This window comes from Moschus berezovskii, chromosome 6 (assembly GCF_049115385.1).
Source record: "Moschus berezovskii isolate FMDL1 chromosome 6, NW_MosBer_1.0, whole genome shotgun sequence".
Taxonomy (NCBI): domain Eukaryota; kingdom Metazoa; phylum Chordata; class Mammalia; order Artiodactyla; family Moschidae; genus Moschus; species Moschus berezovskii.
In genome coordinates this window covers 55,663,095-55,686,435 of record NC_142465.1, presented here as the reverse complement: position 1 = coordinate 55,686,435, position 23,341 = coordinate 55,663,095, and the positions used below count along the sequence as shown (strand labels likewise).

Here is a 23,341-nt window from a genome sequence, read left to right as displayed (position 1 = left end):
GACTCTGATGCTGGGAAGGATTGGGGGCGGGAGGAGAAGGGGACGACAGAGAATGAGATGCCTGGATGGCATCACCGACTCAATGGACATGAGTTTGAGTGAACTCTGGGAGTTGGTGATGGACAGGGAGGCCTGGCATGCTGTGATTTATAGGGTCGCAAAGAGTCGGACACGACTGAGCGACTGAATTGAATATATACTGGAATCATGTGCCCAAGTTTTTATTCAGAATATTTCAGGGGACAAGGACTACAGAGGCTAAATATTATGTAAATGTAGCAAGATGGGTTTTCTTTTTAAAGAAGAAAATATAGGAACTCATTCTCATGATGATTTTGTGATTCATTTTCTTAGATCTGCATAGTAGATTCAGAATGCCTCCACGCGAAGTCTCTGACCTGTCCCAACCTGGAAAAAACCAGATGTCCATTTATATTAATTAAAAAAATCTGGCTCTAGAAGTGGTGAGCTTCAATTATCAGGGTTAATGTCTTCAGAGTCTTCCCTGAAGCCAGGCTGTGCTCCAAGGGCAGCCGAATATAAATTCTGCCTCTGCAGCCCTGGGTGGTGTCAATTTCATGCTCTAAAATTCTGGCTTCTTCATGATGCCTATGTGATCAATGGAACCTATAGTAAATATGAAAAATGTCAACCACTTTAGCCTGCTATTGTTTTTTTTTTTTCAATTCAAGATTTTGAAACATATGTAGTTTTGCAAAAGAGGGGTTAGATGGGGCAAGAGAAGTGGTCCCTGCATCTGTCCCTGACTCAGACATCAGGCAAAGTGAAGTGGAGGTAAGTTCTCTCACTGTGACTGCAGCCAGGCTCCCAGCTTTATACCCTGCTCTCATGGTTAATGGGGCTTCCCAGATGGCTCAGTAATAAAGACTCTGCCTGCCAATGCCGGAGACACGGATTCAATCCCTGGTTCAGGAAGATCCCCTGCAAAAGGCAATGGAAACCCACTCCAGTATTCTTGCCTGGGAAATTCCACAGACAGAGGAGCCTGGTGGGCTACAGTCCATAGGGTCACAAAGAGTTGGACATGACTGAGCGCACACGAACTCAAGGTTAGGGCCATGTTGAGGTGGTGGGACAGCCATTTTTACTCACTAGCGCACTTGACCTTTCCAATTATAGCCTCTTGTCTTAAAAGCAGGCACAAGCTTAAGCAATATACTGTGAAAAATCCCAGAGAACCAAGAGGCACAATGCTGTCCCCTTGAAATCTTTCCAAGTTCAGTACTAGGGAAAATGGCAGACAAATTGAATCAGACTCGGTGTAGATGGCTGGGGACAGATCCAAGGACACCATCAGAAATCACCTCAGATAATGTTGCACTTGTGTGCATCCAATGTGCATCTGAAACCCACTTTCATCTCCTCTGCACATTGCCCTTGATGATAAACAGCTGCCGACTTGGATTATCTACAAGGACAGACGTACGTTATTGGGAGGTCTGATGATACCAGCACATCTTAATGTAATCACATCAGAGTTTATAAATACGTCTCGGTAGAATGGAGGGGAAGCCGTTACTGTCACACCACAGGGCTGTAGAGGTCCCCCGTAGAGGGAGATCTGTTTCTGGCTGTCACCTGAAGCAAGAGTGTGGGGTGATTTCCTGGAGACTACAGCATCAGAGCAGTAGACTCTGCTGAGAAATGCCCATAAACCAGACTGCTTTCCCTCTGATGTGGGTCTTGACTCTACCAGAACATTCTGTCCCACTTGGTGGACCCCATGAAATATTTTATTTCAATCACCCTGGAAACATTAAAAAATTTTTTAAAAAGCCCAGCGAGAAAAGAGCAAGGCTTATTTGTGACTGCGACCATTAGCTCACCCCAGCTGCTGGGGGGCAGAAGTGCATGGCCCCTGACCCCCTCCCTCGTACACCTGCCACATTCCATGTGAACACGTCAAACCCTCAAGCCTGCTTGATTAATCACCCAGCCCAAGAATCTACGGAATAAAGTTCATGTTACCCGGAGAGCTATATGAAGGGCCCTCTGAGGTCAGGATGTGAGGCCAAACAAAATTAACGTGCCTGCCACATCCATCATCTTGTAATCTGCTTCCAGCTCCATAATCCCTGAACGTCTGGACGGTGCATACCAAGAACATTTCTGTTTGACGTGGATCAAAGCAGTTCATGCACAAAGGGCTCGGAACTCTCCCCACCCCCAAGAAAATCACTAACCAGTTCTGCAAGTCAAACAGCCCTGGGACTGCAGTCATCTGCTCAAACCAAGTCTCAAGAGACCTAGAAGTTTTCAAGATTCTCTCATAAATGCTTCTTTAGACATAACGACAATAAAATTTGATTTGACCTAAGACTAAGGAATACATTGTTAACTTTCCGGCAACATACTAACTTGTTTAGATCATGTAAAGGATACAACAGCTCTCACGGCATAAAACTGTTTTACAGTTAGTTCAAGAGAACTGATGTTCCCCAAAATAAACTGGTAGGATTAGATTGTAACCTGAAATTATAATGTATATATTGTATTTTATATTCTCATGAGATGACTTTTTATTTTTTTTTTTAAATAATTTAAAATAATTTTCTATATTTATTTTATTTTTGGCTAGGCTAGGTCTCTGTTGCAGCGTGGGCATTTCTCTAGTTGCCGAGAGCCGGGACCACTCTCCAGCTGCAGGGCTGCTCTCTAGTTTCGGGCTTCTCATTGTGCTGGCTTCTCTCATTGAGGAGCATGGGCTGTCGGGTGTGGGGGCTTCTGCAGTTGTGGCGAGTGGGCTCAGTAGTTGCGGCTCCTGGGCTCTAGAGCACAGGCTCAATAGTTGTGATGCACGGGCTTAGCTGCTCCACAGCATGTGGGAATCTTTCCGGATCAGGGGTCAAACCCGGGCCTCCTGCATTGGCAGGCGGGTTCTTCACCACTCAGCCACCAGGGAAGGCCCTTGAGATGACTTTTTATTGTGATCTCAGGACATGTGGTGGATATTTCAAGGGAAGTATTCCTACACATTTCACTCAGGAGAAAGGGAGACTCAGAGACACTGTGTGAGAAACCCAAGGTCACACAGCGCTTGCCCGGGCTGGGCTGAGAGAAGGCCACATCACACTTGTGTTTCCCTCTCACAACTGATGCTGTTTTCAAGATTTTACACTATAAACCTCTCAATCCTCTAAAATATGTTAAAGATGTGACCACAAGTTTATTTTACGCTACTAGCCCCCTAGTTCTCTCAAACACTTCACCACAAAGATTTGCATCACAGATCATGTGACTATTATTCATGGATTTGTTCATTTCAAAGCATACATTCCTACACTCCTGACAGAATAGGAAGTTGGGCAACCAGGGTATTTTATGTCTTGGTCATTTACATTCCCATTGTCTGACAAGACAAGTTTTAGGTATAATTTCCATGTAGAGAAGCCTGTATGGTTTAGCAACTAGGATGAAAAAGAATGGAGACAGTGTTCTCACCCTTAGAAATTCAGATATTAGACTCAGTTTTGGGGGCTAAGAGTGTCCACTGATTATGCAAGAGTGACACCCAATTACACATTAATTTTGGGAACATTAGGAGTGATTCTTAAATAAAAATAAAGGGACAGTATCACTGTGGTTTACAGGCCAGCAGAATCTGAAGTGGCAAGACTTTGATTCATCCAACGGTAAGCAAATGAGAACCATGTGCCATGAAAACTTCTGCCTTTATTATTTCATTTCACCCTTACACCTGCCTTCTGGTGTTCTCTGTGCCCATCACTGACAATGAAACTGGGGATCAGTGAAGGACATTCTAGAAATCATAGACACAGTCAGGTGACAGGCTGAGCTCTGAAGTCACACACATCTTATTCCAGCCGTCCCAAAGTAGACCACTCACACTGGAATCCAAATCTAAACAAGGTCAGCACTCCCCTCCCTCCAGAAAAGTTAATATTTAAGCTCTAGGTACCATTTTTTGCCTTGCAAAAAACTGTGAAAGTATTTCAAAATACAAAAGTGAATCTGCTATTACTCATCGCCTTCAGCAGGAAAACAGGAAATGGTTTTTACTAAGAAGCACGGAGGTGGTGAGGACCGGGCGGGCCTGAGGCTTGGCGGGGCAGGGGCCACAAAGGCATGTACAGCCCGCTGTGAGGGGTTTGGGGGAGGCTGGGGAGGTGCCTGGTGCTTGGATAATGATCCAGACATCAATATGAACGCTTCAGTCAACAAAGCCTGATCAATATCAGCTCTGTGCTAGGTAACAACAAGGTAACATGCCTAAGGTAAGGGGCCTGCCTCCCAAAGACTCAGTCTGGAAGAGGGGAGACAGAATATGGAATAAGCAATAAAATACCACATGGTGACAGCTACGCTATGGGCTTCCACGCAGCACGAGGCGAGCACTGGGGACTGGCCCCCTGAGATGGGGAGGTGACATGTTCTGGAGGAAGTGACATTACTTCTGGGGTCTCAAAAAACAAGGAGGAGTTTTCCTGGCAGAGAAAAGGGGAAGTGCTATCCAGGCAGAGTTTATTTCCAAAGGCACAGAGGTTGGAGAGGTCACGGTGTGTCTTGGAAATGGAAGATGGTTCTCCATGGCCACAGCCCACAATATACCCTGTCAGTGGTGGTGGCAATGGCGAGATGATGCTGGAGAGGTGGGTGGGAAGCCCGATTTTGAGTCTGCCGTTTGTACACTGTGAGGAGCCAAAGGGTTTCAGGGAAAGAAGTGTGAAGCATGAAGATCATGTTGGAGGCTTTGTGGAAGATGGGCTGGAGAGAGGCAGGCAAGTGGCAGGGAGGCTGGCTGTTGTGAACTCTACTTGGAAGGACCCTCGCAGCAACACTGCTACCCACCTGGTGAGTGAGGATGGGGCCAGGGTGAGATCCTGCTGCTGGTCCCTTCCCCCTGCCCAGACAGACAAAGTGAAGCGCTCTAACATCTGGGCTGCCCAGAAAGATTCAAGTTTATTATCTTGTAAACAGCAACAGATTGGTTCAAAAATAATAGTAAAAGAATGGAGAAAAGCTTTTACTTCAGCTTTAGATTCCCACTGTCTTGTGGACCAGGCTAACCACCAAGATCAACACAGCTCAGCTATTGAGTAAAACCAACACAACACAGTCATGGGAACTGAGGGAAGCTTGGGTTTCTTGGGCTTCTACACAGCTTCTTGGGCTTCCCGGGTGGCTCAGATGGTAAAGAATCTGCCTGCAATGGAGGAGACCCAGGTTCATTCCTTGAATCAGGAGGATCCCCTGGAGATGGCAATGGCAACCCACTCCAGTATTCTTGCCTGGAGAGTTCCATGAACAGAGGAGCCTGGCAGGCTACAGTCCATGGGGTTGCAAAGAGTCAGACACGACTGAGCGATTCTCACTTTCACACAGCTTCTTGCTAAATGAACCAAAGTCATCAAGTCCTGACTATTCCCATGTGCCAGAATTAAGAGACACAAACGAGTTCCTTTCAGAGTAGGCTGCATCAATTCTTTTCTAAGAGCAGAAGGTCACTACCTTAGCCTTTTATCTAAAAAGAAAGCCAATTGGCAAGAAAATATATCATCCACAGACTATATTTGCAGCTGGTCCCCAAGATGCCCTCTGCAAAGCAGTCCTGGATCATGACCATCATCATGAGACTGAGATCATAAGCCTAATGCCCTATGGCTGGGATATGAGGGCAGGACATTTACTCCGTCTTCCAGAAAACTCAAATCTTCAATGAAGCAAAAATTCTCAAGATCTGAAAAACCAAACGGCCTTCCTAGAGCTCCAAAGAGTAGGATCTATGTGGAGAATCTATTTTCAGATTAGACACAGATTTTCAGATACGTGAATTTCTCCTGAAAGGCCCCTGAGACTTTGTATTGGGGCATGAAGTCATGGGGTGTCATCGGGTTTCTGGGGCTGCCTCCTCCTCACATGAGATTAACACTCATCTGTACCCTTTGAATTAAAGTGGGTGGCAGGCCTGGGGACAAGGCATCCACATTCTTTAACACCATGCTTCATACTGTATGTACCAAATCATTAAAAGAAACAGAGCACGCTGTGTCTTTGATTGGTCACAGATGGGAGAAAACCAGCCACCATAATAAATTCACAGAGGTGGAGTGTGTCATCCCACACGAAGCCAAGATGTGTGATCCAGGAGGTGTGTGTGGGGGGGAGTTAATGCCATATGTCATTTTACTGCTGTGGATCTGCTCCCACATGAATAGCAATGTGTTCCTCCAGAACAGCTCCGACGCCATCCCCGACGCCACAGTGCTCTGCCAGACCCACGTGGCACTTACCAGATACTGCAGTCGCTGGCGCTCGGTCTCAGGGGTGAACTCCGAAGACATGGGGATGATTTCTCCGTTTCTAATGATTATGGCCCTGAAAGGGTGAAAAGGCATGTCAGCAGCCAATCTCATAAGCACTGCGATTTTGTGTTGACTCCACAGCTTGGTTCAGAATACACATGAAACTCTCAGGGGACTTTTGTTCCTCCAACCTGCACAGCAAAGCTCAGTGTAACCAACTCTGGAGCCCTCACCATACTGTAGGTATCTCTAAGAGCACAATATTCTCTTTTTCTGCTAGTTTAATGCCCAGCACCAAGCATACCATTTGGCACATGACAGATGCTCAGTGAATAAATGGATGGATCACTGAAAGATGCACAGGGGCTCACTCTAGGCTACTGCCCTCCAAGAGAACTTCCTGTGATCCTTAAAATGCATGCCTTAATCTGTGCAGTCCAACATGGCAGCAACCAGCCCCATGTAGGTACTGAGCATTTGAATCACGGTCAGTGCAAGCTGACGGGCTTCCTAGGTGGTGCTGGTGGTAAAGAACCCATCTCCCAATGCAGGAAACATAAGAAATGTGGGTTTGGCCCCTGGGTAGGAAAGATCACCTAGAGGAGGTCATGGCAACCCACTCTGGTATTCTTGCCTGGAGAATCCCCATGGACAGAGGAGCCTGGTGGGCTATAGGCCATAGAATCACAAAGAGTTGGACATGACTGAAGGGACTTAGCATGTATGCACGCAGTGCAAGCTGAAAAACTGAATATTTTATTTTATTTAACTGTAATTAATTTAGATTTAAGTTAAGCAGTCACAAGTGGGCTAGCACTTGAAGTAGTCGACAGGGCAGTTTCAAGTGTTCGTTACTCAAAGTGTCTGTGGGCCAGCAGCATGGACCTCACCTGAGAGCTAGTTAGAAACGCAGACTCTCAGGTTCCCCGCAGACTTCCTTCACTGGAATCTGCATTGTCAGAAGATTCCCAGGGGATTCAGAGGCACATTAAAAGCTGACCTAGACTCCTGAGTTTCTGGGGTAACATCTTGGGTCCAGGGAAAACCACTGTCATCTCAAAGTTACTCCCAAACTCCCAAAATGTGCCCAAGAGCTACTGCTGACTCCAGGACTTTTTGAGAGAACAGAGCTCCCCAAAGCAGACATCTAAAGGAGAGGATTCAGGATCGATCGATAGCAACTTTCCCTAAGCCTCTTCCCGTGGAGCCTCCTGTGCTCAGACCTTGTTCTGCAGTAGTCCCTGCAGCACTCTCTTCCCGAATATCGATCAGCTGTGGCGGAAGGCTGCCATTTCTACAACAAACGCAAGTGGCTGGGGGAACTGCATTCTATTTGAACCCCAAAGCTCCCCAGTATCAGGGAGCAAGAGATCTGCGGGCCCAAGACACTTCTCTGTGAAAACCCACAGGTGTGGGGAATACTATCAATGAGCTCAGCTCTAGGTGGATGCCTCGTTGACACAGGGAGGCTGCATTCTTGTGCCAACAAGCCCCTGGCACCCCTCACTCCCACTGCAGAGGCAGGCGGTCCCTGACTTGGAAACAATCCCTATTAAGGGCTGCAGCGGCCCTCCCCCTCCCCCTACCTCTCACCACCTGTGCCCAGTTGCTGCTGTCACAGACACTGGTGGAGGGGGGCAGGCAAAGGGGGAGGTGATAACAAAAATCTTAAGGGTGTTAGAGAATTTATGGATCCAGGAGGAAAACGGTGGAAGCTGTAAGGAGATGGAGAAGTTTGGGGCGACTGACCGTGGGGAGAGGATGCCTCGTGCTGAAATACACACCTTACTTCTTTTATTATGGCGCCAAAAAAGAGGACAAATTAAAGATTCCTTGTTATAAACTCAGAGTCACTTGTAAAATGCAACCACCTCTCCCTACCCAAGAAAGGTGATACCAACCATTCACAAGTCAGTGTGAGTTAATAGAAATTGTCTTTGTCCTACTTATCAGCTGAGAATAACTGTCATGAGAGAGGAGGGGTTTTGACAGAGGATGGAGGAACTTGGAGAACTTGGAAATAAGGGGTCAGGAATGTCAAGGTTAGGACCTAATCTTTTTTTTTTTTCTTATTGTGGTAAAAGTCACATAATATAAAACATACTATTTTAACTATTTGACTGTACAGTTCAGTGGTACTAAGTACATTCACATTATTGTGCAACTCTCAATCTCATCCATCTCCTGAATTTTTCACCTTTCTAAACTGAAACTCTGCCCCATTAAACACTAACTGCCCATTGCCCCTTCCCACCCACCTCCACCCCCCCATTCCCATGGCATCTACCAATGTACCTTCCGAGTTTGAATTTCATCCCATATAAGTGAAGAGGAGATGGGGACGACAGAGAATGAGATGGCTGGATGGCATCACTGACTCGATGGACATGAGTTTGAGTGAACTCTGGGAGTTGGTGATGAACAGGGAGGCCTGGCGTGCTGTGATTCATGGGGTCGCAAAGAGTCGCACACGACTGAGCGACTGAACTGAACTGAACTGAATGTATATTGGAATGCATTTTTAAGGTTAATATATGTCCTATAAACAAATTGTACCTTCCTCTTTTCCTGTCCTGTACAGAAGGTTGTCATTAGTTGTCTAGTTGTCTAGTAGTGTATATATGCCAGTCTCCTGATCTCCCAATTCATCTCACCCTTCCCCTACTGCCCCTGGTGTCCATTCTTTGGTTCTTTACATTTGTCTCTCTCTTTCTGGTTTGCAAATAGCTTCATCTGCACACGGCAAAGCAAGTCGGAAAGAGAAAAATAAATACTGTATATTGCACACATGTGGACTCTAGAGAAGTGGCACAGGCCTGATCTTAAAGCAACAAGAAGGGCTCTGAAAACAAGGGGGACCAAAGCAAAAGGCATGCTGCAACAAATTCCCACGGCAGTCTTCTGTTTCCAAATTTTTCCTGGAAGCTAGTCTTAACTCTTTCCTTTCCCTTTTCCTACACAGCCCCTGAATTCCAACTTTCAGGCTCAGACCAGACAGGTGGATAGCTGGGAGGGAAGTAAAAGACAATGAGGAAGAGGAGGAAGGCAGAGAAAGTGGAGGGTGGGGTGTCATTCAGGGTGGCCTGTGGGGAGGAGCCAACAAATGTCCAACCAGACATGGAAGAGCCTCCTCCAGGACCTAAGTGTCAGGAGGTCAGGGGCCTGCTCCATTTGGTTCTATTATATTCCAAATGCTTGGCATCGTGCCTGTCACCTAGCAGCAGCCTCATGAATATTAATTGAATATAAGAGCAGATGAGATGAGTGGATAAAGAAGATGTGGTGCATACATACAGTGGAATATTACTCAGCCACAGAAAGGAGTGAAGTTGGGTCCCCTGTAGAGAGGTGTGTGGACCCAGAGTCTTTCGTACAGAGTGATGTATGTCAGAAAGAGAAAAAGACAAATACCGTTTAGTAATGCATATATGTGGAATCTAGAAAATGAACAGATGAACACATTTGCAGGGCAGGAACAGAGACAAAGACACAGAGAACAGCTGTGCGGATGCGGGGAGAGGTGAGGCGTGGGATGAATCAGGAGATCAGGTCTGACGTACAGACGCTACCGTGCGTAAGACAGATAGCTGGTGGGAACCTGCTATACAGCACAGGCAGCTTCACTCAGCGCTCTGTGATGACTTAGGGGAGTGGGACCTAGGGAATCAAGATTGCCGGGAGAAATATCAATAACCTCAGATATACAGATACCACCCTTACGGCAGAAAGAGAAGAGGAACTAAAGAGCCTCTTGATGAAAGTGAAAGAAGAGAGTGAAAAAGCGAGCTTAAAGCTCAACATTCAAAAAACGAAGATCATGGCATCCAGTCCCATCACTTCATGGCAAATAGATGGGAAAACAATGGAAACAGTGACAAACTTTATTTTGGGGGGCTCCAAAATCACTGCAGATGATGACTGCAGCCATGAAATGAAAAGACTCTTGCTCCTTGGAAGACAAGCTATGACAGTGTATTCAAAAGCAGAGACATTACTTTGCCAACAAAGGTCTAATGAAAGCAATGGTTTTTCCAGTAGTCATGTATGGATGTGAGAGCTGGACCATAAAGAAAACTGAGTGCTGAAGAATTGATGCTTTCGAACTGTGGTGTTGGAGAAGACTCCTGAGAGTCCCTTGGACTGCAAGGAGATCAAACCAGTCCATCCTAATGGAAATCAGTTCTGAATATTCATTGGAAGAACTGATGTTGAAGCTGAAACTCCAATACTTTGGCCACCTGATGTGAAGAATTGACTCATTAGAAAAGACCCTGATCCTGGGAAAGATTGAAGGCAGGAGGAGAAGGGGACGACAGAGGATGAGATGGTTGGATGGTATCACAGACTCAATGGACGTGAGTTTGAGCAAACTCAGGGAGATAGTGAAGGACAGGGAAGCCTGGCATGCTGCAGTCCATGGGGTCGCAGAGAGTCAGACACGATTGAATGAGTGGACAGCAATGACAAAGGGGAGTGGGATGGGGGGTGGGAGTGAGGTCCAAGAGAGAAGAGATATATGTATACTTACAGCTGGTTCACTTCGATACTAAACAGCACAGTAAAGCAACTAAACTCCAATTAGAAAAAAAAACCAAAAAACAATAGATGAGAGAACTTAGGAGGAGCTTTGCCTTGAATCTTAGGGAGGAAGAGAACAGAACTAGGAGGCAGCAGATGTTTGCTTACACAAGGAAAGTGGGGTGGATGTCACAGCACTGACAGGGAGCGTCAACTGGACATCTGCTCCTGCTGCCATCTTTCCTTCTCCTCCTGCTGATGAGGTGAGTCCACCCATCACTCCCAACCCCGGGGCCTTCCTTCCGTCAGTCACTGCCTCTGTGTTCCCAGCCTCTCCCTCTACTGGCTCTCTGTTCATGGTTCAAAATCATGCTCAAAACACTTTGTGATTAAAACCAAACAAAACTGAAACCAAAACCAAACAAATCTCTGCTCATGTGAAACGCACTTCCAGGGTCTTTTTCCTTTCTTAGGAAACCAAGGTTTGCACCTTGTTCATTTTTTATTTTCCTTTAATATTTTCTTTAATAAGACATTACAGCACACAACTGAGCCCCTAGTGTGTCAGTTACACATGGAGATGCAGGTCCACACAAAGGAGAAGGGAAACAAGTGTCATCTTAACCCCATTCCTTCGGCAGCTAATGGAGATACAGAAGACGAAAGGAGCAGTTCTGTGTATTGATCAAGTCTTTGAAGACACCGAACAGCTTTACAATGAGCTTCGCTATGATCTGTTAAACAGTCTTCAGATTAAATAATGAGTGTGTTTAAAAATTGTCATCTTCTACAGGAGATGTAAGCCAAACACACAAAAAAATGACACACAGAATCTACATTCAAGGTCTCTCCATCCACATCTCCCACTGATCCCTTGCAAACAGGTAAACTCGTGCCCTGCCCCTCTCTATACCCGACTGCTCCCATGAGGTTCCAAATAGCCTCTTTGCGGCTACACTCCCTGGGCGTGACCTCCTTCCCCACTTACCAGGCAGCATTTGTGGGCCCTTCCCGACCCTGACTTCTGGGACACTCCTCCTCCTGGGGTCCCTCTGGGCAAGCAGGATACCTCCGCTCTGCCTCCTGTGCGGTTGTGAACTGCCACTCTGTCTTTCTACCTCTCTGCCTGGGCACTCACTTCCCACCTTCTTAAGCCCCAAGCTTTGGTTTAGAGGCCTCTCCTCTGAGCTCCATTAGCCTGGTGCTCCTTCTAATATACAATACATTCTGTTTAGTTATTCCTTCCTTAACTGTCTACCTCCCGAGCCAGCCCATGAGCTCCTAAGAGGAGAACCATGTCTGTGCTGCTCACACTGTGGCCCCACTACTATGCTCAGAGCCAGGCAGTGACATGCAGTACTGGCTACAGGATTTCCAAAGTCCTAGGCCCAATAAAAATGCAGGCCCTCTTGTTAAAAAAAATTCAGTTCAGTTGCTCAGTCGTGTCTGACTCTGCGACCCCATGGACTGTAACATGCCAGGCTTCCCTGTCCATCTCCAACTCCTGGAGCTTGCTCAAACTCATGTCAAAGAAATAACACAGTTATTAAAAAAATTTAAATTATTTTTCATGTTAAAAAATTAATGAGAATTTAAAGACTGTGACAACAGAGCATGAAGCCAAATATGGGGGCCCTTCTGAGTGTAGGGTCCTGTGACTGCATAGGTCACACCCCCATGAAGCTGATCCCGACTGGGTGCCCTTTACTAAATGAGTCATTAGCTTTAACAACAACATACGCCGATGACTCCAAATACCCTTTCCAGTCCACACAACTCTGCCATGCTCCAGCCTCGAACAGCCAACTGCCGGCAAACATTCACTCAGGTACTCACTGGTGTCTTGGACTCGGCATGTTTCAGACTTGATGATCCTCCCCCCAGCACACCCCCAAAATCGTCCTTCCAGCATACCCAGATTCAGGGAACAGCAATTCTTTCCACCCAGGGGCCCATTGCTGTAGCCGTCTTAGCCTTTGAACTCTTCTCACCCTGCATATCCAGACAGGCAGCAATCCCATAGTGGCCAACCCCTCAACAGCAGGCAGAGCTGCCCCCTGCCTTGGTTTCTCCTGTTACTGCCTGGGTTCAGACCCCATCAGAGCTTGTCCACCTGACTCAGGAGCTCTCAGTTCTGTCCTCCTCTGAACCCTGCTCCCCAGGGTCACCAAGATCATTTTAAAGCATCACATCCTGCCCGCTACTGCAAGCCCCCGGGTGCCTTCCCAGCATTTCCAAACTCTTTCATTATCTGGGTCTGCCTCTGTTTCTGGTTTCTGCCTCACACTTGCTGTTCCTGGTTTCTGCCTCACACTTGCTGTTCCTTTCCCATTCCGTCTCCCTTCATCTGGCCAACGACTCCTCTCTGAGGCCCAGCCTAGGAGAATGTCCGCCTAGTTTACTTCCATTGTCTCTTCTCCGTGACCCCATGCTGTCATGTACCTGGTATAGCCCTTACCTGTCTCTCTGTGATGGATGACCTCTGTGACTGTCCCTAACTACCTGAGGGTGTCTTCTGGGCAGAGCCTAAGCCCTGGTCTCTGAAGATCCAGCACTCAGAGCCTGATCTGTGACAGACACACAATAACTATTTGCTGGAGGGATAAGTGACTTAAATAGATATGAGTGAGCTGGACTTGGATGGATGAACAGACGTGTCCAGAAGTGATGGTCTCAAATAGGACTTTTCTTAATAATATGACTTGCAATTGCCTAATTTTCTATGGTGTGAGTCCTCAAATATCCATAAGCCTTCCCACTGGTTTTACAAAAAGACAATGGACCTAAAAGGATGCTGTTCTGGCTGAAGCAGCACTGAAAAGTGACTCAAAAGATAAGGAGAAAATAAACAGGGCCCCTGTTCTTAGCAGGCAGAGGAGGCAAAACGCAGCCACCACTGTGTGTACTGTTTTTTCATTTCAAATTCATACCCGATGAGGTATCAGCATTCAACTCCACTGTTCATTGGTGGGGTAATCCTACCTAATGATGCTCATAAAGAGATCATTGTATCTAAATCCATCTCTGTACAGAGCATTCTTCACTTTTGTTTGAACTGTCAGGTTCTTCCTTCGTGAGACATCCACGGACTAAAGAATGACAGCGTGTCTGATAGCCAAACTCTCTAGTCCTGCATCACGATGCTCTTATGTGATTCCTGGCTTCCTTTTGATCTTTCTCTCTTTCATAGCTCTGATCTTGGGATCAATTTGTCAGAGAGCAGGTATCCCATCTGGAGCAGGGTAGTGAGAGGGAAGAAGTTTCAAAGGGAAGAGATGCATGGGAAGGCTGACAAAGCCTGTCCTAAACAAACAATAGAGACATGCCTTTAAAGCTGCATTCTCTCATCACAGAATCCTACAGACTTCATACCTATTTTACACAATGCTTTTACTCAAGGGGAGAAAAAAATCTATAGCGGCAACGAGCACCAAGGGGAGTTAGGCATATGCCCTGACCTTTCCTCTGGGGCCTCAGGTCTCGCCCTGCGGATGACTGTGGTCAGGATGACATGTTTTTCACCCACTCAGTGTTTGGTGACAGACCAGGTGAGGAAGTCACCAGGGGGTGGGTGATTTAGTCGACTGGCAACCACTTGCCAGCTGGTATCCCATACCATCCAGAGGGCACAGTTCCTAAGCATATTCTGCAAAGTTTCATTCACAGAGACTAACTGAAATATACATGCTTTAGTTTCTTATCCAGTAAAATAGATGGGGCAGTATTTGTAACATGGTGAATGATAAGGTTTAATGTGTTTTTGTGAGTTAACTGCAAGGATGGGAGAAAAGAAGGTAAAGCAAAGACACTGATAGTTAACTGCGCTCCCCCCCTACCATATTAGCCACAAAAGGGAACATGGGCAATTTATTCCTAACTGGTGAGAAATTTGAGTTCAGAGAATAAGTCCTAGAAAATTCTGCTACTTGTATCCTCTGGTGTCGCAATTTGGAGTCAAAAGATTTACTTTTTCCCCCCAAGCTGGTCAAAATGTAAACTGGTCAAGAGAAAAATAAAGGACCAGTCAGGCTCATTTCAGATATTCTCTCAATTTGACACTTTCTCTTAAGGAGATCACACTAAGTCCCATTAAACCCCATCTCAGAACAGGAGGGATACTCTCTAAAGGCAACTGACAAATATGCAAAAGAAAAAAAGAATAAAAGTGGTGATTAAACGACTGACAGAGGGAAAATGCAAATATTCAGTAAACACAGGAAAAGAAGCTCTGTCTCACGAGTCCAGGAAAAGGCAAATTAGAGCAAAAAGAATATAATCTTTTACATCACACTGGCAAACATTTACTGAAAAAATTAAGAATACATAATAGCTCTCATAGGGTGAGGGGAAAAATCACTCTCATAATTAAAGAGAACATGAATTATACTTTTTAAACATCTTAAAACTGTAACTGGGACTTCCCTAGTGATCCAGTGGTTGAGAATCTGCCTGCCAATACAGGGGCCCAGGTTCAATCCCTGGTCTGGAAAGATCCTACATGCTATGGAGTAACTAAGTTTCCATACCACAGATATGGAGCCTGTGAGCTACAACTAGTGAGTCCATGCAGCCTAGAGCCCGTGCTCTGCAACAAGAGAAGCCATCTCTACGAGAAGCCCGCACACCTTAACAAAGGGTAGCCCCCACTCATTACAACTAGAGAAAGGCCGAGTGCAGCAACAAAGACCCAGCACAGCCGAAGATAAATAAATTTTAAAAAACTAGAACTACATAAAAAAGGCTCAGCCGTCCTACTGTGGGGAATATACCTGAAAGAAATAAAAGGGTCAGTTCAAGTCAATAATTCATCTTTGACATCACTTGTGCAGACTGGAAACACTCTGAATGTCTGTCAAGAGGGGAAATGTTGAATGGACTGGTATGTAATCAATATATTATACAGTCACTTTAAAAAAAGTCTGTTCTCTGACCTGGAGGTATCCAAGAGGTATTTATCGTTAAGGAAGAAAAGCACTTTTCAGAATAATATGTGCAATAATCCCATTTTTATAAAAACAAAAACTAAAACAGTTGCTCAGTCGTGTCCAACTCTTTGCGACCCCATGAATCACAGCACGCCAGGCCTCCCTGTCCATTACCAACTCCCGGAGGTCACTCAAACTCATGTCCATAGAGCTGGTGATGCCATCCAGCCATCTCATTCTCTGTCGTCCCCTTCTCCTCCCACCCCCAATCCCTCCCAGCATCAGAGTCTTTTCCAATGAGTCAACTCGTCGCATGAGGTGGCCAAAGTATTGCAGTTTCAGCTTTAGCATCAGTCCTTCCAATGAACACCCAGGACTGAGCTCCTTTAGGATGGACTGGTTGGATCTCCTTGCAGTCCAAGGGACTCTCAAGAGTCTTCTCCAGCACCACAGTTCAAAAGCATCAATTCTTCGGCGATCAGCTTTCTTCACAGTCCAACTCTCACATCCATACATGACCACGGGAAAAACCATAGCCTTGACTAGACGGACCTTGGTGGGCAAAGTAATGTCTCTGCTTTTTAATATACCATAGGTTGGTCACTTTCCTTCCAAGGAGTGAGCGTCTTTTCATTTCACGTAGATACCCCCTATATGCGCACGTGTGCTCGGTTGCTTCAGTTGTGCCCAACTCTGCGACCTCCTGGACTGTAGCCCCCCAGGCTCCTTTGTCCATGGGATTCTCCAGGCAAGAATACTGGAGTGGGCTGCCAGGCCCTCCTTCAGGGGATATCCTCCTGACCTAGGGTTCGAAACTGCATCTCCTGCATTGCAGGCGGATTCTTTCACCACTGAGCCTGGGGGAAGTACACGAGGCATCTCGTTCCAGGCCAAAACCCTCTGTGTGCTCCTTCAGGCTCCAGTGAGCAGACCTTGGAGAAGCTGCCCTCCTCACCCTTGGTGCCCGGCCAGGCTCTGCAGGGAGCTTCAGGCCAGGCTCCCTCCCGCCTCCCTCCCTCTCACACATTTACACACTTTCCTGCCTTCCCAGCCTAGGCACGTCCACCAGGAGTCTTGGCTCAGACACTTTTCTCTACTCCCCGTACTTTTCCACCCCTTCCCCTTCTCCATCACCTGCCTGACACCCCCACCCCATCCCCTGGCCCAGAGGCACGGCTTTTCAGATTCCTCCTGCCCTGCTCCGTGTACTGTCCATCATTGCCTGACCCTGACCGGGGCCCTTGTGGGGAAAAAGAACACTCTGCTTTCCTCCTCACCTCTCGGCTGCACTATCGTCATGAGTGAATAAGCCTTCGCTGTTTCTAACTGGCCACCTGGCTGTCTGATGACATAAATTATCTTTGAATGAGGAGGGGGAAAGGTATGGAAGTGGGAAAGTTAATTTTCCTTTAGACATCTTTGTATCATCTGACTCACAGGAATCATGTTACATTCCTTTTGCACATTTTGAAGAGGAATTTATTTGCCCAGATCTGGCTGCATATTCACAAAAGAATATTCACCAAGAATCCTCCTGACTGCTGATTCATCTTTGTTATACTACCAGTCTTCATGAACCCTGCGTGACCCGAGCGTTGAGTGTCCAAAGAATTCTTCCTGGGACCCAAGCATCTCTTGGAGCTCAGTGGTGACTACAAAAGACTCCTGTAACTGCATCAGGAGCTGCTGAGAATCCAGAGACAGAATTCTGCTATAAAAAATGAGAACTGGCGAAGGCCAAAAATGGCTGTACCTTTCCCTGCTGCTGCTGCTGAGTCACTTCAGTCGTGTCCGACTCTGTGTGACCCCATAGACGGAAGCCCACCAGGCTCCCCCGTCCCTGGGATTCTCCAGGCAAGAACACTGGAGTGGGTTGCCATTTCCTTCTCCAATGTGTGAAAGTGAAAAGTGAAAGTGAAGTCGCTCAGTCGTGTCCGACCCCCAGCGACCCCACGGACTGCAGCCTACCAGGCTCCTCCATCCATGGGATTTTCTAGGCAAGGGTACTGGAGTGGCTTGCCATTGCCTTCTCCGGTACCTTTCCCTATCACTTGTTATAAGAGACCCACAGAAGTAGGTTCAGAACTGCCGACCATGCTCACAAATGAAAATGACAGAAAGACGTTCTGAGTGAGAAATGAACGGAGTGACTGAAGGATTTGTCAGCCCTCCTCTGGATGGTTGGATTCCATTCCTTTTAGTCATATAGAAGGGTTTGGACAGTGGCAGTCTTCCTTCTCCTCCCAAAGCCTGGGCATCCTGGACTAGTCTAATACACACATTTCTCTGAGGACCTATGGACTTGAAACTGTACCTCTTGGGCACCAACAGTATACATCCATGTAGAAACGTATACTGTTATTTTTCAGCAGCGACTGACACATTTTCAATGTGTTAAATCACTGACACTTGGATAAAGTGAAAATAAAACTCCCCCTCTGATTTCAACTCAATGACTGTATCCGTTGCCTGCGGGCTGCCCACCAACATACAACGGCCAGAGTTCAAGGCTGCGGCAGCCACCCAGAGGTCTAGATGTGGTTGAGGGATGGGAGAAGCACTTCTTATAGATCACTGCTGGGAGTCAGTGGAGCAGGAAGGAGCAAACAACCAGTTACAATTTCTATTGCTCAGAAGACATCTTCCTCCTTCCAGGACAAGCAGAACTCAACATATACTGGTGAGTGTTGTGGACAAAGTGCTGTAGTTTATGTCCATAGCTACACTCTGGAGCTTTCTCCCTGAGTGGCTCAGACTGTAAAGAATCTGCCTGCCATGCAGGAGACCCAGGTTCAATCCCTGGGTTGGGAAGATCCCCTGGAGAAAGGAATGGCAATCCACTCCAGTATTCTTGCCTGGAGAATCCTATGGACAGAGGAGCCTGGTGGGCCACACTCCATGAGGTCACAAAGAGTCGGACATGACAGAGTGACTAAGCACACACCCTCTGGAGCTTTCTCACTATGTAGAACCCTCAGGGAGAGTTTCAGAAAGTGCCCCCTCGCTCCAGGATGCTATTGAGTCTGAACAGCAGAGGCTCATGCACACACCTGCCTTTCCAGCCTTCCGTTCACTGAAATTAGATGACGTTGCCTTGGTACCCCACACAGCTCTTACACCATTAGTTACGGTTCTCCAGAAAGCTTCAGAGTCAAGCCAAGGAGCAACACACTGAAGTTTTAGGAGGAAGAGGCAGTCTGGAGAATGGTGGAGGGCAAACGCAGGAGGACTCCAGCTGGCACTTCCTTCCTGTGAGCCTCAGGAAGCCTAAAAGCCCCTGCTCTGCTCAGCGCACTTCAGAGCAACACCTTTCAGCCCTCCAGCCTCCTCAAGGCAAAACTTTTGGCCTTAAGACCAAAAAACATCCTAAAATTCACAATCAAATGATTTTGCAAATAGGTGCTATGTAAATATGGTACAAGGATAATAGTGATACTACAGCTTTTCAGCTTCAATAGAAGGTTTTGTTCCAGTGGCACAAAGACTGGGGGAGAATGAACATATTTACGTGTCCCAGGTGGCGCTGGGGGTAGAAAGCCAGCCTGCTCGCCTGCCAATGCAGGAGACATAAGAGATGCGAGTTTGATCCCTGGGGCAGGAAGATCCCCTGGAGGAGGAAATGGCAACCCAGTCCAGTATTCTTGCCTGGAGAATTCCATGGACAAAGGAACCTGGTGGGCTATAGTACATGGGGTCGCAAAAAGAGTCAGACACGACTGAAGTGACTTAGGATGAATATTCAGTTCAGTTCAGTTCAGTCGCTCAGTCGTGTCCGACTCTCCGCGACCCCATGAATCACAGCACGCCAGGCCTCCCTGTCCATCACCAACTCCCGGAGTACACTCAAACTCATGTCCACAGAGTCGGTGATGCCATCCAGCCATCTCATTCTCCGTCGTCCCCTTCTCCTCCCGCCCCCAACCTTTCCCAGCATCAGAGTCTTTTCCAGTGAGTCAACTCGTCTCATGAGGTGGCCAAAGTATTGGAGTTTCAGCTTTAGCATCAGTCCCTCCAATGAACATCCAGGATTGATCTCCTTTAGAATGGACTGGTTGGATCTCCTTGCAGTATAAGGGACTCTCAAGAGTCTTCTCCAACACCACAGTTCAAAAGCATCGATTCTTCGGCGATCAGCTTTCTTCCATACATGACCACGGGAAAAACCATTGCCTTGACTAGACGGACCTTGGTTGGCAAAGTAATGTCTCTGCTTTTTAATATACTATCAAGGTTGGTCATAACTTTCCTTCCAAGGAGCAAGCGTCTTTTAATTTCATGGCTGCAATCAGCATCTGCAGTGATTTTGGAGCCCAAAAAAACAAAGTCTGACACTGTTTCCACTGTCCTTCCATCTATTTCCCATGAAGTGATGGGACCAGATGCCATGATCTTTGTTTTCTGAATGTTGAGCTTCAAGCCAACCTTTTCACTCTCCTCTTTCACTTTCATCAAGAGGCTTTTGAGTTCCTCTTCACTTTCTGCCATAAGGGTAGTGTCATCTGCATATATAGAGGTTTGTAATTATAGATGTAGATTATATATAATATAGATATATTTATATATAAAAATCTCCATTTATAAACACACACACACATATATATATATGAAAATCTCATAGCTTAATAATTGTAGAATCTCTTGGTGGAGCTGAAATAGCAAAAGAAATCCAAAATCGCCAGGCTACTAGACTTGAGAAGCACTTAATGGTGTCTGGAAGTCCAGTCTCCATAGAGGAAAATGTTAAGGAAGATAAAAGTCAGGACTCAAGCTCCTTCCTGAAGGCAGAATCCAAACCAAGTTGCTTCACTTTGTGAAACACATTGGTTTCTTCTCTCTGAAGCACAGGAACTGCTTGCCTGCAAAGTGCTCTCAGACTCTTTGAAAGAGTCCAGGAAATGTATCTGTGTGAGTTGGACCATAAGAAAGGCTGATTGCTGAAGAACTGGTGCTTTTGAACTGTGGTGCTGGAGAAGATTCTTGAGAGTGCTTTGGACTGCAAGACCAAACCAGTCAATCCTAAAGGAAATCAACCCTGAATATTCATTGGAAGGACTGAAGCTGAAGCTCCAATACTTTGGTCACCTGATGCAAAAAGATGACGCACTGGAAAAGACTCTGATGCTGGGAAAGATTGAAGGCAGGAGGAGAAGGGGGGCGACAGAGTATGAGATGGTTGGATGGCATCTCCGACTCAATAGACACGAGTTTGAGCAAACTCCGGGAGATGGTGAAGGACAGGGAAGCCTGGGGTGCTGCAATCCATGGAGTCACAAAGAGTCAGACAGGACTTAGCAATCGAACAATAACCACAAGGGAGCACAGAATTTCATTCCCATCTTGAGTAATTAAGTGGCCACCAACCCTGCAGCATAGAACCTGGCCACATGTGTAGAAAAGTGTGCCTAAGTGTACACACACACACGTGCAGGAAAAACTCTTCTGAGTTACTGTCAGTTCTGCCAGTCTAACGAGGGAGGTTATGAAGGGAAAGACAGAGCACTACTTGGGGCGACGGCTGATGTCAGGTCCTCTCCCAGCTCAGACTCTGAGGGACACTCATCCGCACGCACCATCGGAGGTTTTGAGGTGGTGTGGTGGTAGCGAGGGCACGAGCTTGGGAACTGGACTTTGCAGGTGCCAGCCTCACCTTACTTTAGTTGCCAGCTCTCAGTCTTGGTCTCCTTGGCAATAAAAAAGGGTAGAGACCACATCATTTCTCAGGCACCTCCCAGGTCTACATTTAAGTGATTCTAAAAGGAAGCCTGACATCCGTGGAGTGGAGAAATACGGATAAACTACTAGAGCTACTACCTACCTTCTCAGGAGGTGGTAATCCTCAGAATTTAAATTCTGATAAATACGAACCAATACAGAAAGTGCCAGAATGGGAGAAGTCACCCTGAGTGCTTCTTTTAAATCATAAAGGACAAGGAGCCCATTACCAAGCAAGCCCCCCAGTGTAATTTTACTGTTTCCACCAGTCCCCTCGAATGCAGAGCTGCAAACAAAAGACATCTCTGACGCTGTTAAGAGTATTCATGGGATGCCCTGATTCTATTACATACTTTTTCAACTGAAAGTGATTTGAAACGCAACATTAAACTGCACATTTCCAGAATGGAGGAGAAAATCTGGTACAAGGTGACAAAGAGAAACCACTTGAAAAACCCGTTTTGACAGCGTATATCAATTCCAAAGTACAGGGAGGAGGCATCCATTTTGTCAAAAAGCATCAGACCTTGTGAATTCTCTTCGGATGTAGCAGGAGCATCTGCCTCCTTCAAAAGTATCAGAAACGTGTCGACGTAAAAAGCAGGGCAGCTGATGGAAGAAGCCGGGCTTGCCACCATCAGAGGACAGCCAGGCTGGTGATGCTAATGAGAGGTGTCAAAAAATAGCTGGAGGGAAAAAAAATAATCTCACGAGCCTGGAATTAGTGTTGGTGTGTTTTTAGTCATTCCATTTCCAGAATGGATACTAAAGAAAAAAGTTTGCAAATACGATGATTCATCTAACAGGACCTCAAATACGAAAGCATCCCAACAGAAATATTCACTGAAAAATGGTCGGGAAAAAAAAGATTCTGATCTTTAAGTAGCAGCAAAAATAAATGACCACTCGCAGAGCAGGGACTGAGTCAGACGTTCCTGTTTTCCTCGCAAGCAGTCCAGTCTGTGTTTATACCACCCAGAATAATTTCTCAATGTCATAATTCAGCCACTTTCTACAAACATCCTACTATGCCAGCAAAATTCATGAAACCAAGTGCACCAGCATGATATTTTCTACACCAGGTAAAAAGCCTTACGGTCATGAAAGAAAACTTTTTGAGGTGCTTATTTTAAAAAAAATGATAAGGGGCCCAGATATATATTAATAGTGGGGTTGGTATTTTTTTAATATTTCATGTTCCATAAAATTCACCCTTGTAAAGTGGGCAATTCAGTTGATTTTAGTATATTCACAACGTTGTCCACCCACCAGCACTATCTAATTCCAAAACATTTCCATCATCTCAAAAGAACCCACCCCAGACTCATTAACAGTCGTCCCCACTTCCCCCTCTTCCCCACTAACCCTTGGCAACCATTAATCTGTTTTCTGCCTCTCTAGATTTGCCTATTTTGGGTAGATTGCATAAATGAGATCATATAAAACATGGCCTTTTCTGCCTGATTTCTTTCCCTTAAAACAATGTTTTCAAAGTTCATTGTATTAGAGCAGACATCAGTACTTCATTTCTTTCTATGGCAGAATGAATATTTAACTGTATGGATACACCCTATTTTATTTATCCATTGTTCCTACTCTTTGGGTATTGTGCACAATGCTATTAGGAACATCCATCTACACAAATATGTGTGTGGATGTATGTTCTCAGCTCTCTCAGTTATATGCCTAGGAGTGGAAATGCTGGGTCATGAAGGAACTCTGTGTTTAACATTTTGAGGAACTGCCAATGGGGTTTCGAAAGTGGCAGCACCACTTTGCATTCCTAGTAGGTGGGTTTTGAATCTTTCTCTTAAAGGACCGCAGAGTTCAAACTAATTTCTGAAAATCCCACAGTGGATTCTAATTTTGCACAGCTTCCAAAGCACTCGGCTGGCAACGTTT

The 23,341-nt window shown here is 46.1% G+C and overlaps 1 protein-coding gene across 1 annotated transcript in view; it reads right to left on the bottom strand.

The window, feature by feature from the left end:
• PPM1H (protein phosphatase, Mg2+/Mn2+ dependent 1H) overlaps positions 1-23,341 on the bottom strand; it is a 320,445-nt gene that overhangs the window by 101,307 nt on the left and 195,797 nt on the right. The window contains exon 5 of the mRNA XM_055395097.2: positions 6,273-6,357. Coding sequence (XP_055251072.1) covers positions 6,273-6,357 — 85 coding nt within the window. The remainder of the gene's footprint in view (positions 1-6,272; positions 6,358-23,341) is intronic.